This window comes from Sparus aurata, chromosome 15 (genome assembly GCF_900880675.1).
Source record: "Sparus aurata chromosome 15, fSpaAur1.1, whole genome shotgun sequence".
NCBI lineage: Eukaryota > Metazoa > Chordata > Actinopteri > Spariformes > Sparidae > Sparus > Sparus aurata.
The window spans coordinates 30,503,083-30,518,885 of NC_044201.1; the positions used below are offsets into that span (position 1 = coordinate 30,503,083).

A 15,803-nucleotide genomic window follows, 5' to 3' on the forward strand; every position below is an offset into this window, starting at 1 on the left:
ATGACAAGTCTTATTTCTGGATGGGTGATGGTCGATTTATTTTATAGTTCATAAGAAAGAATCAAACACCAAACAGCACTTTAAAATGTTCCTAAAATAAATTACATATAGTGGCATTAATGTAGCCTGTACACAGAAGGCACTTCAGCAAATTAAGAGGATAAAAATGGCAATTAAACAGCAATTCACAGAAGCCAGTACTTAAAAAACAATAAGATTGGAACCAGATTGTTTTGTGTCTGATCAGGTAAAAGACAGATGGACTAAAAATGTGGACTGATTGATATTACGCCAGAATTCACCCATAAAAACCTGTCACAGAATCATGTCTGACATAATTACACAGAGTACATTCACAGGCTTCTTTTTCTTCTTCTTCTGCTGCTGCTAAGTGAAAGATATTAAAAAAAAAAACCCAAAAAAAAACAAAACACAGCACACACACATTTCAAACAAGAGCTAAAATAATGTCTCTCCACAGCGAGTTTCTCCCAAGTGCTCATCAACACAGAGAGTCTGCGTCCAACGCTTCCTCATACACACACCTGGCAGACGGCCCAGTGCATCATGGAACAGCAGAAACAAAAACATGCACTGTTTTGTTAAAGCGAGCAGGTCATTTGATACTTCACACTTTTAGTATATTGTTTGGATCACACTGGGCTGTGTTAATACTGTGAGACTGCTGCTGAAATGTTGCTGTATGGACACAAAAGGGGCAGAGAGACATCAACCATTCATCCATCATCCCTTATCTAGCACAGATGTATTTACATATCATACATATATTTTGGTATCGGCGAAATTAAATCAGATAAATGGAGCCAAATTGCTTTAAGTGACTTAAGGCAGCAATAACACGCTCCAGTGACATAATGGCTGACGGCATGCTCCTCTACAGATGATGTCATCTGTCAGTGAGCAGAGAGGAAGACGAAGAAGACGAAGAAGCGTGCTGTTGCTGCTCATGTTCTCAAACTGCTGCGGATTCTTTGGACGACATTCTTGGCAACTTCTTTTGAGAACACAAAAATGTTAAATGGGTATTAGTCATGAAAGCAGGTTATTATTCGTCACCAGCTCAGGGGAGACACAAACACTCACATTCTGCATCACATATATAAAATATAACCACGTTTTTCATGCTGCTCTTCCTGCAACTCCACTATTCAGGGGAGAAAATCACTTTGCTGCTAGTAACAGTCGATGGTACAAAAACACACATTCATTTTTTTCAAAAAAAACTGACAGCAATTGCAGAGAACAGATCTGATAATGTTCACGTGAGACAGAAAGCTGCACAGCTTCACAGAGCAGTATTGGAGTCTGCCGCTGGGTCAGATGAGTTGTTGGGTTGAACCTCAGTTGAGTTTTTGGGTGGAGCCTCAGTTGAGTTGTTGGGATGAACCACAGTTGAGTTGTTGGGTTGAACCCCAGGTGATTTGTTTGATTCCTCATCAGTAGGAACAGGATGATGTCCTGTACCATTATCTCCAGACTGAATGTTATTTCCACATCTACATTGAGCGATTAATCTCAGGGCGAGCTCTCGCTTGAATACCCACAACAACCCGAACGCAGCCGCCACAATTAGTATTAGCACTACTATGCAGGCTACAATCGGCCCAACTGGAGTGGGAGGGTTCGGGGGTTCTGTGTACATTGGGTTTTCCTTCAGTTGACTGTCTTCGAGACTGACTGGGTTGCTTATCCGACAGGAGACTGTTTTAATAGATTCTTTCTTAGTCTGATCACTGGTGATGTTTACGTCCTTCGTCATCGTCTCCCAGGCTTTCTCTCCCATCTTCCAGCTGTACTCGATCGGTTCAGCATCTCTCAGACTGTCAGCTTCTTTGACTTCACAGGTGAACAAACAGCTCCCTGAATCTGGGCCACATGTCAGTGTTCTGAGCACAACTGAAGGCTTCCTCACTCTGGTGATCCATTTGACATCATAGCTCTGACCGTGGACCTTGTTGTTGATTTCCACTGTGTACGAACCCACATCATCTTTTACCATGTTGTTGATCTCCAGCTGTCCAGAGGTTATGTTCAGGGTTGTGCGGCCTTTATATTTGTCATAATAAAGCAGCTCTACCTCATTCTTCACCCATTCAGCCAACAGGTTCCCGTTGTATTTCCACAGGATGTTGTCGATAGTCTCCGTCACTGTAGGCCTCAGGGTGAGTTTACCGCCAACCTCGAAGTATGTCGATATAACTTTGGCTTGAGAGAAGTTCAGGGACGCCAGCAGCAGCACCGCGCTGATCCAGACGGTGATCTGTTTCTCCATATTCACGGATCAATACAGGACTGAACGAATATCGATCTTCATATCAGTAAAAAAAAAAAGACGACAGTCGGCCGCACGTTCGCGAGGCGCCCACACCCTTCCTTCCTCCTTCTTCGATCTCAACTGGCTCCAACGCAGAGGGAGGAACGTTAGGACCCCGAAACATTTAGCTGTCCATAAATGTGCCTGATGGAAATCCGATACAGTTAAACATAGATTATAAGAAAAACAAACCCGCTACCACAATTATATATAACACAACTACCAATCACTGAGCCTGTTTGTTGTAGCAATTGTCGCTTGAATCGAATAACTACAAGTTTCGCTCAAAGGCTCAAGGCGCTAGCGTTAGCCAGCTATAGCAACGTTCGCTAACGTCCCGACGGAAGTCACTTGTTTTAAGACATTTGGAATCAGAAAATTTAAAAAAAGACTTTAAGCTAGGATGTGAGAAACTACAAATAAATTAAGTGTTATGGTAAAGATACAACTGTTTGGAAATTGTTTAATGGAGGTTAAAGCTGTTGGAACGGGCGTCACCAGCGGAACGCAATTGTTGGGGGTACGGAATTCATCGTAACACCAGTCGAAACCGAAAGTAAATTTGTGTGCGTGTGTGTGTGTGTGTGTGTGTGTGTAAATATTTTAAGACTAACGTGCAGGGTGTAGACACAGTTACACCCACTGACATCTGCAGTGGTTCTGACACACATTAATAATACAAAAAATATGACTGCATGGATCAATCCAGAGGACAAGACAGCACACAAGAATATGAATATAATGAACAGAAACAAACTTTAATGATCAAGCATTTGTGATTGTGTGCCACAACTGAAGATGCATTTATTACACAACCCTATTAAAACTGAACATAGATTATAGGTTCGACTCTATGTACAAGTGCTATTCCTAGCCATAAATCAATTCAAAATTATATTATTTTTATTCTCAAATTAATTACCACCACATCTACTGGGTTAAGTTCCCTTCAGGAGCATCTATGATTATTAAGTTTAACCAACAATCTCCCACTCTAGACAAAAACAATCATTCTTCCTGTCAATTTAAAAGGTACTACAAGGACTTTTAACTGGTTAAAGAGTGAATTTAGTGATGAATTGAGGCGTTACACAGCCCGAGGAGAGAAGCTGCTCAACCCGAGTCTGATGAGGAGGTGCAGGAAGAAAGAGTTTCATCATCATCGTTTGTCCACAGGGGCCCTCTGTTTGTGTACAGCCTGTTCGAATAACTCTTTAAGGTCAAATTTAGTTAAAGAAACAAAATGTTCAAGAAGTGAGCGCCCTGATGATGATGAGCTCTTATATTATTAAAACTATCTGTAAATGTTTTACCAACTGGGGAAATTCAGATGTATGTTCTCTCAAGTTGGAACAACTCAAAAAATCTGCAAATATTTTGATACACGAGCTGCAGAGTCGGAAGTAAACATTGTGCTGATGATAAGAAACTTTCACTAAAGTCATGTATTGTACAGTCATTGTGCTGTTTCCTCAAATGCTGGAAACAGCTGTGTTTAAAAGATCTGAGTGTACATTTGTTGTACGACTTGTTTTTGGAGTCCATGTTGCTCCCACAGGCCGACAAGAGGGAAGAACGACTTTCCAACTCTGCAAGTGGGTCAATCGGAGGAGCATGTGAACGCAGCGTTAAGTTTAAATAATGTTGCCTTCATCACCTCAAAATGAGCCTTATATGAAATATTTCTTCGTATTTATAATGAAATCAAGTTACTGCTCAGTTGTAAAATCTTCCATTTTTAAAATAAGTCTCCATCTTGCCCTTTTTAAAAGACAGAGTGACATATTTACACATTATTTAAGGGTTGCAAAGATATGAACTGAGCAGAAGTCACAGCGAACACAAAGCGGTCAGAGCGACTTGTTTCAGACATTTGGAAGAGAAGTTATTGAACGTCACTACCTGATGAATCATTTTACATGAGACAGTTGTGTCACTCCTTCCTGCTTCCTAAAAGTTCAACATCAGTGACAGAGTTTGTAGTTTTTCCCCCTCGAGATATAAAATGTGTCCTGTAGAAGTGAGAAGAGTTGGTTCTGTGCCTGTTGCTTCACCGTAACTTAGTTCCTCATTTTGGACATTTCTCAGTATAAAGTCATTGCACATCACTGTATTCTTCTAGTGGAAGTAATAACAACTAATAAAAGTATAAAACAAGTATAAATCTCTTTAATTTTACAAGCAACTTGAAAATATCAAGACAGTTCTGATGCTACCACAAGTGACAGCTCATGAAACAACATCCTCACACGATTATTAGAAATATGACAGAGTTAAACAACAACAACAGTTTAAAAAAGGAGGACTGAAACAGTTTTAGTTCTGACAGCGGAGCGGGAGTCTGGACTTCTGCGGCGTGGACGCAGCGTCGTTATCTGATGCTTTCGGCCTGGCGGGGATCTTTGTGTCCTTCTTACCGCCCTTCTTTTTCTGGGAAAGACAAATATAGATTGATTGTTACAGATTGGTGAGCGATCCTGTGGAGGCCCAGTGTTCACTGAACCCATTCAGCTCAGTGTAACACCAGCATGCTAACAAAATCATCTTAAAAAAATCTCTTAAAAAGACTAATTTAACTTCTCGCAGCTGCTCTGCTGAACAAGTTCACCTGGAACAACTCATTTAAAGAAGGTAAATCAAGTTAAATGTTTCTGTCGTTTCCTCACCTTGAAGAAGGGAACGCGTTTGCTCTCGTTGAAGACGAGGTTCTCGTCGATGAAGGACGGCTCTGTGGCCACGCTTTCGTTACAAGTGCTCAGCTCGTCTTCCAGAGAGTCCTGGACACAATGAAGAGGAGAGAAGAAGGAGCAGAGAGGGTTTTATAAAAATAAATCAGGGTAAACCAACAATATTTCTAGCGTATGAGCAACAAACATCCAGAGGAAGATGAATATCACGGCAGTAGACACAGATCTGAGTCTTCCTCCAGGAGAAAAATGAACTGAAAGTGAACGTACGTGGTCGACCTGACTGTGTTTGTCCTCTTCCTCCTCCTCGTCCAGCTCCTCCTCCTCCATGGCGGCCTGCAGCTCCTCCTGCTGCCTCCTCAGGCTCTCCAGCAGCTCACTGCGGCTCTGCAGCTTCATCAGCTTCCTCGGATACACAAACTCTCGCCGCTGAGGTGTCGCACCTGAAGGCAGCAACACAGCAGAGTATTAAAACCTGAACCCAATAAATAAAAACAGAACGGGACATGGAGGTTAAACTGTGTACCGGTGGGAACGTCCTGCTGCAGCTCCTCCTGCAGGAAGCCGTGGACCAGCTGCTGGCACGTCTCCATGTGGTCCTGGAGCTCAGCCTGCTGTTGGTCCAGGACCGTCCGGTTCTCGGCGGTCTGGTCCTGTACGGCCGTCAGAGACCGCTTCACCTCCTCCTGCCGACCGGACAGCTCCTGCCCGGCAGCTCGGAGCTGTTCAGTGCAGCGAGTCTGGACGTTCTGGAAAAGAGACGAAGAATTAAAGTTAGGTTTAGTTCAATTAAACCTGAAAACCTGCAGATACGACAAACAGAGGTCAGTTTTACCTGATGAAGAGTCTGAACTTCGGTTGAAATCGACTCCATTAGCGAGAGGTTTTCCTGGGCTTGAGTCTCTGCATGCTCCCTGACTCTGGAGCTCCACTGGAGGTCACGTTCAACCAGACCTGCAGCCACAAACCCACGTTAACAATGAACTCATGTGTTTACAGTCTGAATGATAACTGAAGAGATGATGAGTTTGTTACCGGACACAGAGCTGTGGAGGTGGGCGCAGCAGCCCGTCATCTCCTCGAGCGTCTGTCGGCTCTCGTCAGCGGTCTGACGCAGAGAGGAAGCCAGAGAGGAGGAGGTGGAGGAGAGGAGGTCCGCCTGGACCGAGGCCTGACGCTCCACTGAACTGCAGCCGCTGCACAAACAGACACGAGAACTCTTTAACAAGATGATTCAATTAATCCAAAACCTCCTTTTCTGAGCAGGGAGGGGTGATGTTGACGTTTCACTCTGACTCACCTGCTGATGTTCTCCTGCAGAACCTGCAGAGGTTTCTGTAGAGATCTGGAGGCTGAGCGCAGATCAGTGAAGTCCTTCTCCGCCTCCATGGACAGCAGGTTGAGCTGGTCCTGCAGGCACTGGATGGTCTGCTTCATACCCTGACAGCAGGAAGAACAGTCACGTTAGTTCAGTAAGCTATGAAAACTTCTGGAAAGCATTTGAGAAAATGTCTTTGAGGTGGACTGAGGGGAAAAAAGGTGAGTTCAGCAGCTCAGATAATGGCTTCCTCTCTCTTTTAGCATCAGTCTGCTTCGCGTCTCTTACCGTGTGGTGTCTCTCCTGAGCCTGTCTGATCTTGTCCTCCAGCTCGTCCTGTTCAGCCTGCAGCGAGCTCAGCCCCTTCACGGCAGCCTCCCTCAGCCCGGCCAGCTCCTGAACCAGGCCGCTGAAGAACACACCCACCTCCTTCATCGCCTCCACCTGAGAGAGGGAAATTATCAAAATTATGAGGAAGGTGAATGAGTTTGACACAGGTGAAAGAAGAACGATCACAAGACGACCAACCTTGTCGGCCAGAGCTCGCTGCGTGTCCACGGCGGCTCTCAGGCTGTCGTTCAGCTCCTTGGCTGCTGACAGACCCATCAGAGTCCGAGTCACCAGAACCTCCTCCATGTCCTGCCGATGCTCCTCCTACAAACACAAAGTCAAAGACAGATGTCACATAAATGTTTCCTTTAGGCCACGTGAACAGATCCAGAGGTCGTCCTGTCCTCACCAGCAGCTGCAGCATGCTCTCCTTGTCCTGCAGACACAGCGCCTCCTGCTGCTGAACTTTGTCCCGACAGCGAGCGACACCCTCGGCCACCAGCTGCCCGACTCCGCCCACCAGGGACTCCACGGAGGTCAGAGCTCCCTTCAGCACCGCCTCGTTCATCACGAGCAAACCGTCTGTTCAGGAGAAAGAACAGAATCACAGAGTTAAACACTTTTGCTCATCTGAATAAATCAGTAACGTTCATTTATCCCAAATCTTGATTGTGCGAGTTCTGCAGCTATAACTGGACTCACCCACGGCCTGAGAGTAGCTGCTCAGCATGTCGTGGTGTTTGGTTCCTTGCTGCTGAACGCGGCGCTGCATGTCGCTGAACGCTCCGTCCATCCGCTGAGCGAAACTCTGCTGGATCTGACTGTTGTGCTGCTCCACCTGCACATTCAAACAGGTGTGTTAGTCCTGGTTAAACTGCTGTTGGTCTTTTGTCAGATTCACTGACTGAGGGAATATTTGTGGGACTGCATGAACTTCCTCCCGTCATCCTACAACAAGTTTCAGATCTGATTATTGATCGTAAGCTTCTGATGAGATGAGACTGTGACATTCTCATCTCATCAGCAGATTCCTCTGAGAAACGAAAGGTTGGATCCATGATGCTCAAACTGTGAAAGACTTTTCAGTTTCAGGTGTAAATCATTGTGAGCGGTCATTAAGACATTCATCATAAATATCTTGACACCCTGACTCGACATTTCTTGTTTTAAAACATCAGGAAAAAGACTCCTGCACACTTTTCACTTCACAACAATGTTTCAGAACTCAGACCTTCATCAGGTTATTACTCATGGATTAAGATAATCTGATGAAGGTCTAAGAACCGAAACGCTGTCGTTAAACTTAATTGTCAGTGATGTGGACAGTGTGTCGGAGTCGTCGGCTTTCAGTCTTCTCCTACGTTGTGAATCCTCTCTGGTTCTAAAAGATAAATCAGTTGATCTTAGAAATAATTCTTTCTTCACTCGGATGTTCAAACACACGGCTGCACGCTGCATCAGAACCTCAGTGTCACATGTTCAGTCATCGATCCAGTAAACACGTGGAGTCTGTTACTGTTCTTGAGCGAACAGCATCGCTTCAAGTCAAACCCCTTTTCAGATGAGTAATAAAATTAGGAAGCAGAAGAACCTTTTTCTTCCGGTCCAGCTTGTCGTGGAGTCCCGTCACGTCACTGGTGCTGGCGTCGGCTGTACTCAGCAGCTGGACGAGGAGACACACAACAACAATTCTCAGCAACAGGTCGAAAAATATGAACCTACATTTTAAATCCTCAACAAAAACAAAGAATGAGTCGGATTATGAAATCTGTCACACTGAGTTTTACATGTTTGAGTTCTTTCTAAAAATCGGAGAACAAACCAGATAAAACAGGAAGTTTGGTCAAAAAAACAGGAAGTTCAGCATCATAAGAGAAGGTATTAATAGTGTGGAAAGTACATGAAGATTAAAAAAGGAACAACTGATAGAAAACGGAAGGAAGAGAGCAAATTAAACCCAACGAGCCGACACCTAAACACGATCACACAGACAGGTCCGGTGTTTGTGTACCTGTCCGGCGGTGCTGTACAGGGTCGTCTGGACCGAGCTGAGCTCCGAGCTGATGAACTCCTCCTCACTCAGCTTCTCTTTAGTCTGCTGCAGGTCCTGACTCGTCTCCTCCAGCCTGAAATCAACACAGGAGGAAGTTTAACTCAGTACATTAACTCGAGCACTTCTGGGTCCTCAGGAGAACTTTCAGTCCTCCGTTTTCACCTCCAGGATACAAATCATCATCATCATCGTCTCCAACAGGTTCAACTCAATATTCACCCAAACACACGTTTACTTTCTTAGCCCATCTCACATTCAGCTCGACCCATTTGTTCCAAATTTAGTCAAATTTATCTTCAATGATGCTCAAACGTTAATTCAACTTTTACATTTCAAGTACATCTACAAGTCAACAGCAGAGAAGCAACAGCCTCCTGAACGTTCTTGTGTTTTTCCAGTCGTTTTCTGTCCGATCCATTAAATTTGTCGAGGATCCCTGAAACCTGCAAACCTGATTTCACTATTCTGGAAAACTAAGATTCAGGTTCTGGCCACATGTCGGACCTCAGGCCTGTGAAGTGCAAACACAAACTCTGGTTGTTCGCACCAGTGAGCCTGAAATGCAGCAGGTGTGAAAAAAAATAATCTAGTTCATGTCGTGTAAATGTGACAAACACCAGCTGAGTGTTGACTGCTCTCTGTAGATCATTTTATTTTTACCCTCAGTGTGATTTATTGACACTTTAAACAGCTCTTTGCATCTTTATTTACTAATCAATCTAAAGGTAAAAACAATGAAGGTGATCTCAGTGTCTTGTTGTGGAAGAGAAACATTAATCCTGTTTATCATCATTCACGTGACGTGCAGTGAAATCAGCTCTCTGTTGACGTGTCGACTCACCGCTGCTGCTTCTCGTCCAGCTCCCCGGCACACTGCTCCAGTTTGGATTTACTGTCCTCGAACAGCTCGGTCACCTGCAGAGAGGAACAACATGTGAGGACACCTGCTGCAGGTGGAGGTCATAAAAACAGTTTAACGTACTTTCTGTTTCCTCTGACGCCTCCACAAAAACAAACCCAGCAGCTGAATGTAAATGATCACTGATTCAACACCAACTGCTGCATTGTTAATAGTTCCACTCCAACTTCTTTTGTTTTTATTGATGCTTGTCTTTATTTTACTTTCTGCTTTCCCAGTTGTGGGATTAATAACAGATAATCTTATCTTTAATAAGAAGGATCCAACCGATCAACCACGACCACAGATTATAAAGCAAATCGATTAACACGTCTTCAGACAGTCGTGTTATTTGGATGATTTGTTTCATTAGCATCTTATTTAATTAATTAATAGTTATATTATCAACAGCCTATAAAATGTCTAATTAATGTCTACACTGAGGTCAGAGAAGCTGAATTCTCTGCCGACTGACTGTTGTTCATTTCTCTTCATACTTTAAACATTCAGCCTTCCACCTGTCGTACCTTCCTCAGCTCCTCCTCCATGGCTGCGATCCTCTCGGTGCACTCTGTTGTTTGCTCCTCCTGAGAGGTGATCTGACCCATCATACTCCTGAGACACACACATTAACACACACACACACACACACACACACACACACACACCTGTCAGTTTGTATAATTACACACAACAAGCTTCTCTAAAAGTGAACGTACAGCTTATAAAAATACCTTCACATCTTTGTTAACTTAATAAAACTGAAGAAACAGAAACCTGACTCGGTTATTCTGTGGTGTTCAGTTTTATAAACATTCTTTACCTGATTGTTTGTTTGCATTTTGATTGTATTGAACTTAATCTATTTCCAAAAAACATGTGTGAGATTCCTCTGTGCACCACTAGAGGGCGCTCGTGTACCGCAGTGTGAGAATAGTGCGACTCAACTATTAAATCCTGAAAGCCAGCAGCAGACTGATCTATTATTAAGATTCTAATTATATAATTAGTTGCAGCCCATTTTGTTATAAAACTAAAATGCAAAATTTAAAACATTATCCAAAGATTTCTCTGGTTGCAGCTTCACAAACAACAAAACAGTTAAAGATGTTTACAGATAAAAGATCATGAAAATAAATCTGTAGTTGAAGCTTTATCCTAAACTTACAAATCACCATCCATGAAACAGGTGTTTGGTGATGAAACAGATGTTTGGTGATGAAACAGGTGTTTGGTGATGAAACAGGTGTTTGGTGATGAAACAGGTGTTTGGTGATGAAACAGGTGTTTGGTGATGAAACAGATGTTTGGTGATGAAACAGGTGTTTGGTGATGAAACAGGTGTTTGGTGATGAAACAGGTGTTTCAGAGTTTAGGATAACCAGTGAAATAGTAACAACTTGTGTGACGTACTCGTAGTTTTCTGCAGACAGATAAACTCCGTTCTTGTCTCGAGTGGCGGCCAGGTCGCGCTTCAGACGCTCGATCTCCTCGGTGTATTCCTGAGAACACAAACACAAATCGATCACGAGCTGCTCCGATACACAACATTTTAACTCATCCTGAAGAGTGAGAATAAAATCTTGCATTTGAAACTCATCTACCTTGATGAGCGTCCTCTTGGTGAGTTTCTGGTTGACCTCAGGTTTGTTCATGATGTTCTTGGCTCTGCTGGCGTACTCCAGCGTGCTCAGAGTCTCCTGCAGGGACGGAGATCAAATCACAACCATCAGCATTTAAAGAGGAGGAGTGGTAAAAAAAAAATATAGAAATGTAATATCCCAGAGTAACATAACAGCTGTGACAACACGACGTACCTCCAGGTTGCTGGAGGACGGAGACACGGTGGCGATGATGGAGGTTTTTGTTCGTCCTCCCAGTGAGTCCTGCAGGATTCTGGTCAGCTTGGACTCTCTGTGGGAAGAGATCATTCAGAGGATGATGATCAGCAGGATGTAGCTCCGTGCAGATGCAACAGTAGTGTTTATATGACATGTTTTGGTGATCTCGACTATAAATCACAGTGGAGAAACAAGTTGTGGGTCGCTTTGTATTTTGCAGACACATAAAAGCATAAAACCTTCTCATCCAACTCTTGGCAAGAAAGCACTTCTTCGTAACACATCTCAGGCTTTTCGTAAAATTGCCAGGTTTTCCTGCATGTACATTTTCTGGGTTTCGTGTCTCTACCTGTACGGGACGTGAGGCCGTTTCTCCACCAGCGCGGTGATGACTCTGCCCAGCGTCAGCAGAGACTGGTTGATGTTTCCCGCCTCGCGAGCTCGCTTGTCCACCGCGCCTGAACGCCCGATGTTCTCACTGCCGGCAAGATCCACCTGGAGGAGGGAAGGTTACACAGGTGAGACTTTTTTTTCAACTTGTAAAAGAAACTGACACTTATTCCATCCATCACAGGTACATTTATACAGTTTCTCAGTAGGAATCCTCTCAGATTCAACAGTTAGAATAATTACCAGATTGAGTTTGCCGATCTTCACCAGCTCCTCTCCGTCCAGAGTGATCTCCTTCATGTGGATGGTGACCGAGAACACGGAGTGGGAGCGACTTCACAGAGACAAAAGAGGGAAAAATGGTGAACAAACCAAACGCAAGTCTGACATAAAAAGTTGTGAATGTTACGGAAATCATCCAGAGGTGCGATCGCTCAGCGGAGGACAGTTTACCTGGAGTAGGCGTTCATGAGCGTGGACGCCGTCCTCCTCTTGGCCGATCCTCTCTCCAGGATCTGATAAACTTCATCTTTGTTGTGAACCGTCACCTCCTCCAGACCCTTCACCACCACGCCTCGCTGCAACGCACGACACGGCAGTCAGAACAGACGACAAACAAAATGACTCAACAGCAGAACTGCAGGTTTTATACGAGCTTGATGAGGTTCTGATTCTTCCGGATGGTCAAACACGCCACAGTGATGGGTTAAAAAGAATAATTTGGTTGAATAAGCTAACAGACAAAATTCAGATTAGGTGTGTATGAAAAGAAAACTGACAGAAACAAAAAAGAAGCCACATCCACATTTCCTAAACCGTCACCTTGTTGCGAGGGTCATCGAAGAGCTGCAGCCGCTCGTTGACGTCCTCGGTGGGGCTGAGCAGGTCGAACAGCTCCTCGTTGTAGATCTCCAGCAGGGAAACTTTGACTGAGAACTCTGTGCCGTTCTCAGAAAGCTTCTCAAAGATCTGGTGCAGCGTTCTGGGGATGATTCCTGCCAGAGGGTCCTAAAAAAACAACATTCAGTTCAGTTTCTGATGAATACAGCTCTGTTACTGCTGAGAGAGATTTTCATTACGTCTGTGTTCCCTTTAAAACCAGCCTCACCTCCTCCCAGGTGAACTGCTCGTTCGGACTTCTCTCTCCCTCCATCGTGAACGTCTTTCCTGTTCCGGTCTGACCGTAGCTGCACAGAAAGTTAAAGTAGTTATTGATTAGTTGTTTTATCATGTTAGTTAATCCCAGCGTTACCATACAGGTCAGAGCAGAAATGACTTTTAAGGGAACACTTACGCAAAAACAGTGCAGTTGTATCCCATAATGACTTCATCCAGAATGGGACACACGACGTTCCTGTACACTTCAATCTGTTTGGCAGCTGGACCGAAAACCTGCAGGGAAAATAAATAATTCAGAGGACGACTGAGACGATTAACCTCCAGTTCACTTCTGGAATATTCTCACCATGTCTCCCTGCGTCTCTTTTGACTCTGAGCTGTTGTAACAAGTGAATCCCCTCGATTACAGATCAATAAATCTTAAATTTCAGCAAAGAAAGGATCGGATCTTTATTCTGATCCATTTAAATTTCACCCGCATCAGCAGCGATAAAGATCTTTAGGTGTCTGCACTGCTCACCATGTCGAACGTGTAGGTCTTTCGTGAGGCTTTGTCGTTCATTCCTCCCGTCTTCACCATCACCTCCTTCCTGTTTGAGTCGCAGTCGATGACCCCGTAGGACGACTTGCGCTCCATCGTGTTGAAAGGCCTAAAAACAAAAATACACCTCTGAATGACAACAACCAATCAACGCCACAACCATGAATGACCATCAACCACAGCCAAATACATAGAACAATAATATACATTATGTTTGAATGCTCAGACATGTCATGATATCCTGTGCAAAACATTTATAATATGCTGGGAAAAGCTCTGATAAAGCTGAGATAATGTGAAAACAGACTTTAACCACTGTACGACTGCAACACATCCACTAAAATTCACGTGTTTATAAAATCAGTAAACTGAGTCTCTGTCGCCGTCAGACGTCTTTGACTAAAATCCACCTACAGCGTTCAGACTAACAGCTGGGATTAAAGCCTTAATCCTTAAAAGTTTAGTCAAAGAACAAAATAATGAAGCCACAGTTGATGTCTCGAGAAAAACCCTTCAGGTCATTTAACAGCACAAACCACACGTCTGCAGACGTTCACAGATTCTATCAAAGACCGTTAGTCTGGACTTTTAACTTGACTTTTATTCCAAATCCGAACAAAGACATTAACAGAAGAAACATATGATCCTGGTTGATTTTCAACAGTTATATCAACAGAGAAAACATTTTTAAAAGGCTATGCAATTTCCTCCTGTTTGACATTAAACTAAGTATCTTCAGGTTATTGTAAAAAAAATAAAGAAGAGAAGACATTTGAAGATGTCATCTTGGGCTTTTATAGACCAAATAAATAATCAATAAATCAACCAGAAATAGTCGTAAGTTGCAGCCCCTAAAATACGTTCACATGATAAACCTTTAAATCAACAGTAGGTGTTATTAAACAGCCTTCAGGGTGTTTTATGAAAGACTGACTTTTCTTCCTCACATGACACAAGATGCCTCAACATCACCTTCCACTTCCCAAAATATGAGGTTAGAAGTAACAGTTTTAAAGCGTAACGTGGTGTGAAAATTGACCGTTATCAAACTGTGAACATTTGCTTGTTTGTGCCTTTGAATTCTACCATATTACTGTTATTAAATATGTATACATTACAGGTTTATATCAAGTTTCATGTGTCAGGAAATAATAATAAGGTGATATATGATTGTAATCTTTCAGTGCAAATCTCATACAAGTGCAACAATATTTAGAGGTATATTCTGATACAATTTCAAGCAAAATATGACACAAAATATGTTGATTATACAGTTTTTTACATCATTATATCGTGCAAGTCTGCTCATCGTGTCTGCCACATTTCACCATAGTTCAGCAGATTTAAACCCTGACTGCCAGCTAGGAAAGGACGTTTTTAACCACCGACAGCAGCACAGGAACATAAATGAAAGAAGTTTTCTCTCCGTACCTGCATCTGACAACGACCTGGATGTTTCTCCCCTTCTCCTCCCGTTTCACTCCGCTCAGGTTGTGTGAAGCCATGGTGGCAGAGAGCTGTCCTCCTCTGCTCTGGTGCTCTGAAAACAACGTGTCAGTTAGCGCAAGAACAGACTTTAAATCAGCGCACAGACAAAAGGAACAATCTTTCAGGAGTCACAGCTGCTAAAGCTGTGAGAGCTATGTGTCCTACGAGACGTGTACAGTTAGCATGTTCGGTAAGTTAGCGCTAGCCAAAAATGACCTGGCGTCACTCCAAAGTAACTTACCGGATGACGGTGTACACTTCTTCTTCTTCTTCTATGAATAATCCGCTTATTGTGTCCAGCACTAAGATAAATTATAAGTTATATGTGCCTCGTCTTGTTCCTCCTCCGACAACAGTCTGTTTCCACAGGCTCTCTTTCTCTGGCGCTCTAAAACCTCCGGCTAGAAACATTTCAAACAGTACTTTTAAATTTCACTCAACCAATAACAGGAGAGTAACGGCCAAACAAACGACGCCATTGGCCAGAAGGACACGTGACGTCTACAGCGCAGAGCATCACGGGAGAAGAACAGCGTACAAATACCGCCATTTTTCCACAAGATGGCGACATTGTTGTGAAAACGGTTTTACAATAAAATGAAGGACGCCAGCGAGTAACGACCACTTTATTCAGCTTTAAATAGAAAGTTATTGCATTTAAGTTACATAAATGAGTTATTTTAAATGAATAAACTAAACAGTCATGGAATGGGAGTGTTTTTCAAGCTATTTATATTTATATATATTCCACCCTGGATTTGTGGAAAAACGGACACTCATCTAGCTGACAGACTAATATTGCC

At 43.3% G+C, this 15,803-nt stretch overlaps 2 protein-coding genes across 2 annotated transcripts; both read right to left on the minus strand.

The window, feature by feature from the left end:
- Nucleotides 1-17: 17 nt before the first annotated feature.
- On the minus strand, nt 18-2,412 carry LOC115596627 (SLAM family member 9-like). The gene has a single exon (XM_030441868.1). It carries the CDS (start codon nt 2,291-2,293, stop codon nt 1,307-1,309), a length of 987 nt encoding a protein of 328 aa, XP_030297728.1. The 5' UTR covers nt 2,294-2,412; the 3' UTR covers nt 18-1,306.
- Nucleotides 2,413-4,476: 2,064 nt separating this feature from the next.
- kif11 (kinesin family member 11) lies at nt 4,477-15,415 on the minus strand. Its single transcript, XM_030442866.1, has 27 exons — nt 15,242-15,415; nt 14,944-15,052; nt 13,492-13,621; nt 13,147-13,244; nt 12,961-13,039; nt 12,675-12,860; nt 12,306-12,430; nt 12,096-12,186; nt 11,812-11,957; nt 11,439-11,535; nt 11,226-11,321; nt 11,035-11,123; nt 10,149-10,236; nt 9,565-9,638; nt 8,682-8,796; nt 8,262-8,333; nt 7,373-7,508; nt 7,080-7,252; nt 6,869-6,994; nt 6,629-6,784; nt 6,323-6,462; nt 6,058-6,218; nt 5,858-5,976; nt 5,549-5,771; nt 5,293-5,465; nt 5,002-5,112; nt 4,477-4,765 (listed from the first exon to the last, which is right to left on the minus strand). Exons 2-27 carry the CDS (start codon nt 15,015-15,017, stop codon nt 4,652-4,654), a joined length of 3,192 nt encoding a protein of 1,063 aa, XP_030298726.1. The 5' UTR covers nt 15,018-15,052; nt 15,242-15,415; the 3' UTR covers nt 4,477-4,651.
- Nucleotides 15,416-15,803: the final 388 nt, after the last annotated feature.

Excerpts from the sequence above, each read along its gene's own strand:
- kif11 (XM_030442866.1), bottom strand. The coding sequence starts at position 15,017 with ATGGCTTCACACAACCTGAGCGGAGTGAAACGGGAGGAGAAGGGGAGA. Across the intron at positions 6,995-7,079 it reads AGAGCATGCTGCAGCTGCTG|GAGGAGCATCGGCAGGACAT; the intron begins GTGAGGACAGGA and ends TTGTGTTTGTAG. Across the intron at positions 4,766-5,001 it reads AACGCGTTCCCTTCTTCAAG|AAAAAGAAGGGCGGTAAGAA; the intron begins GTGAGGAAACGA and ends TGTCTTTCCCAG.
- LOC115596627 (XM_030441868.1), bottom strand. The coding sequence starts at position 2,293 with ATGGAGAAACAGATCACCGTCTGGATCAGCGCGGTGCTGCTGCTGGCG.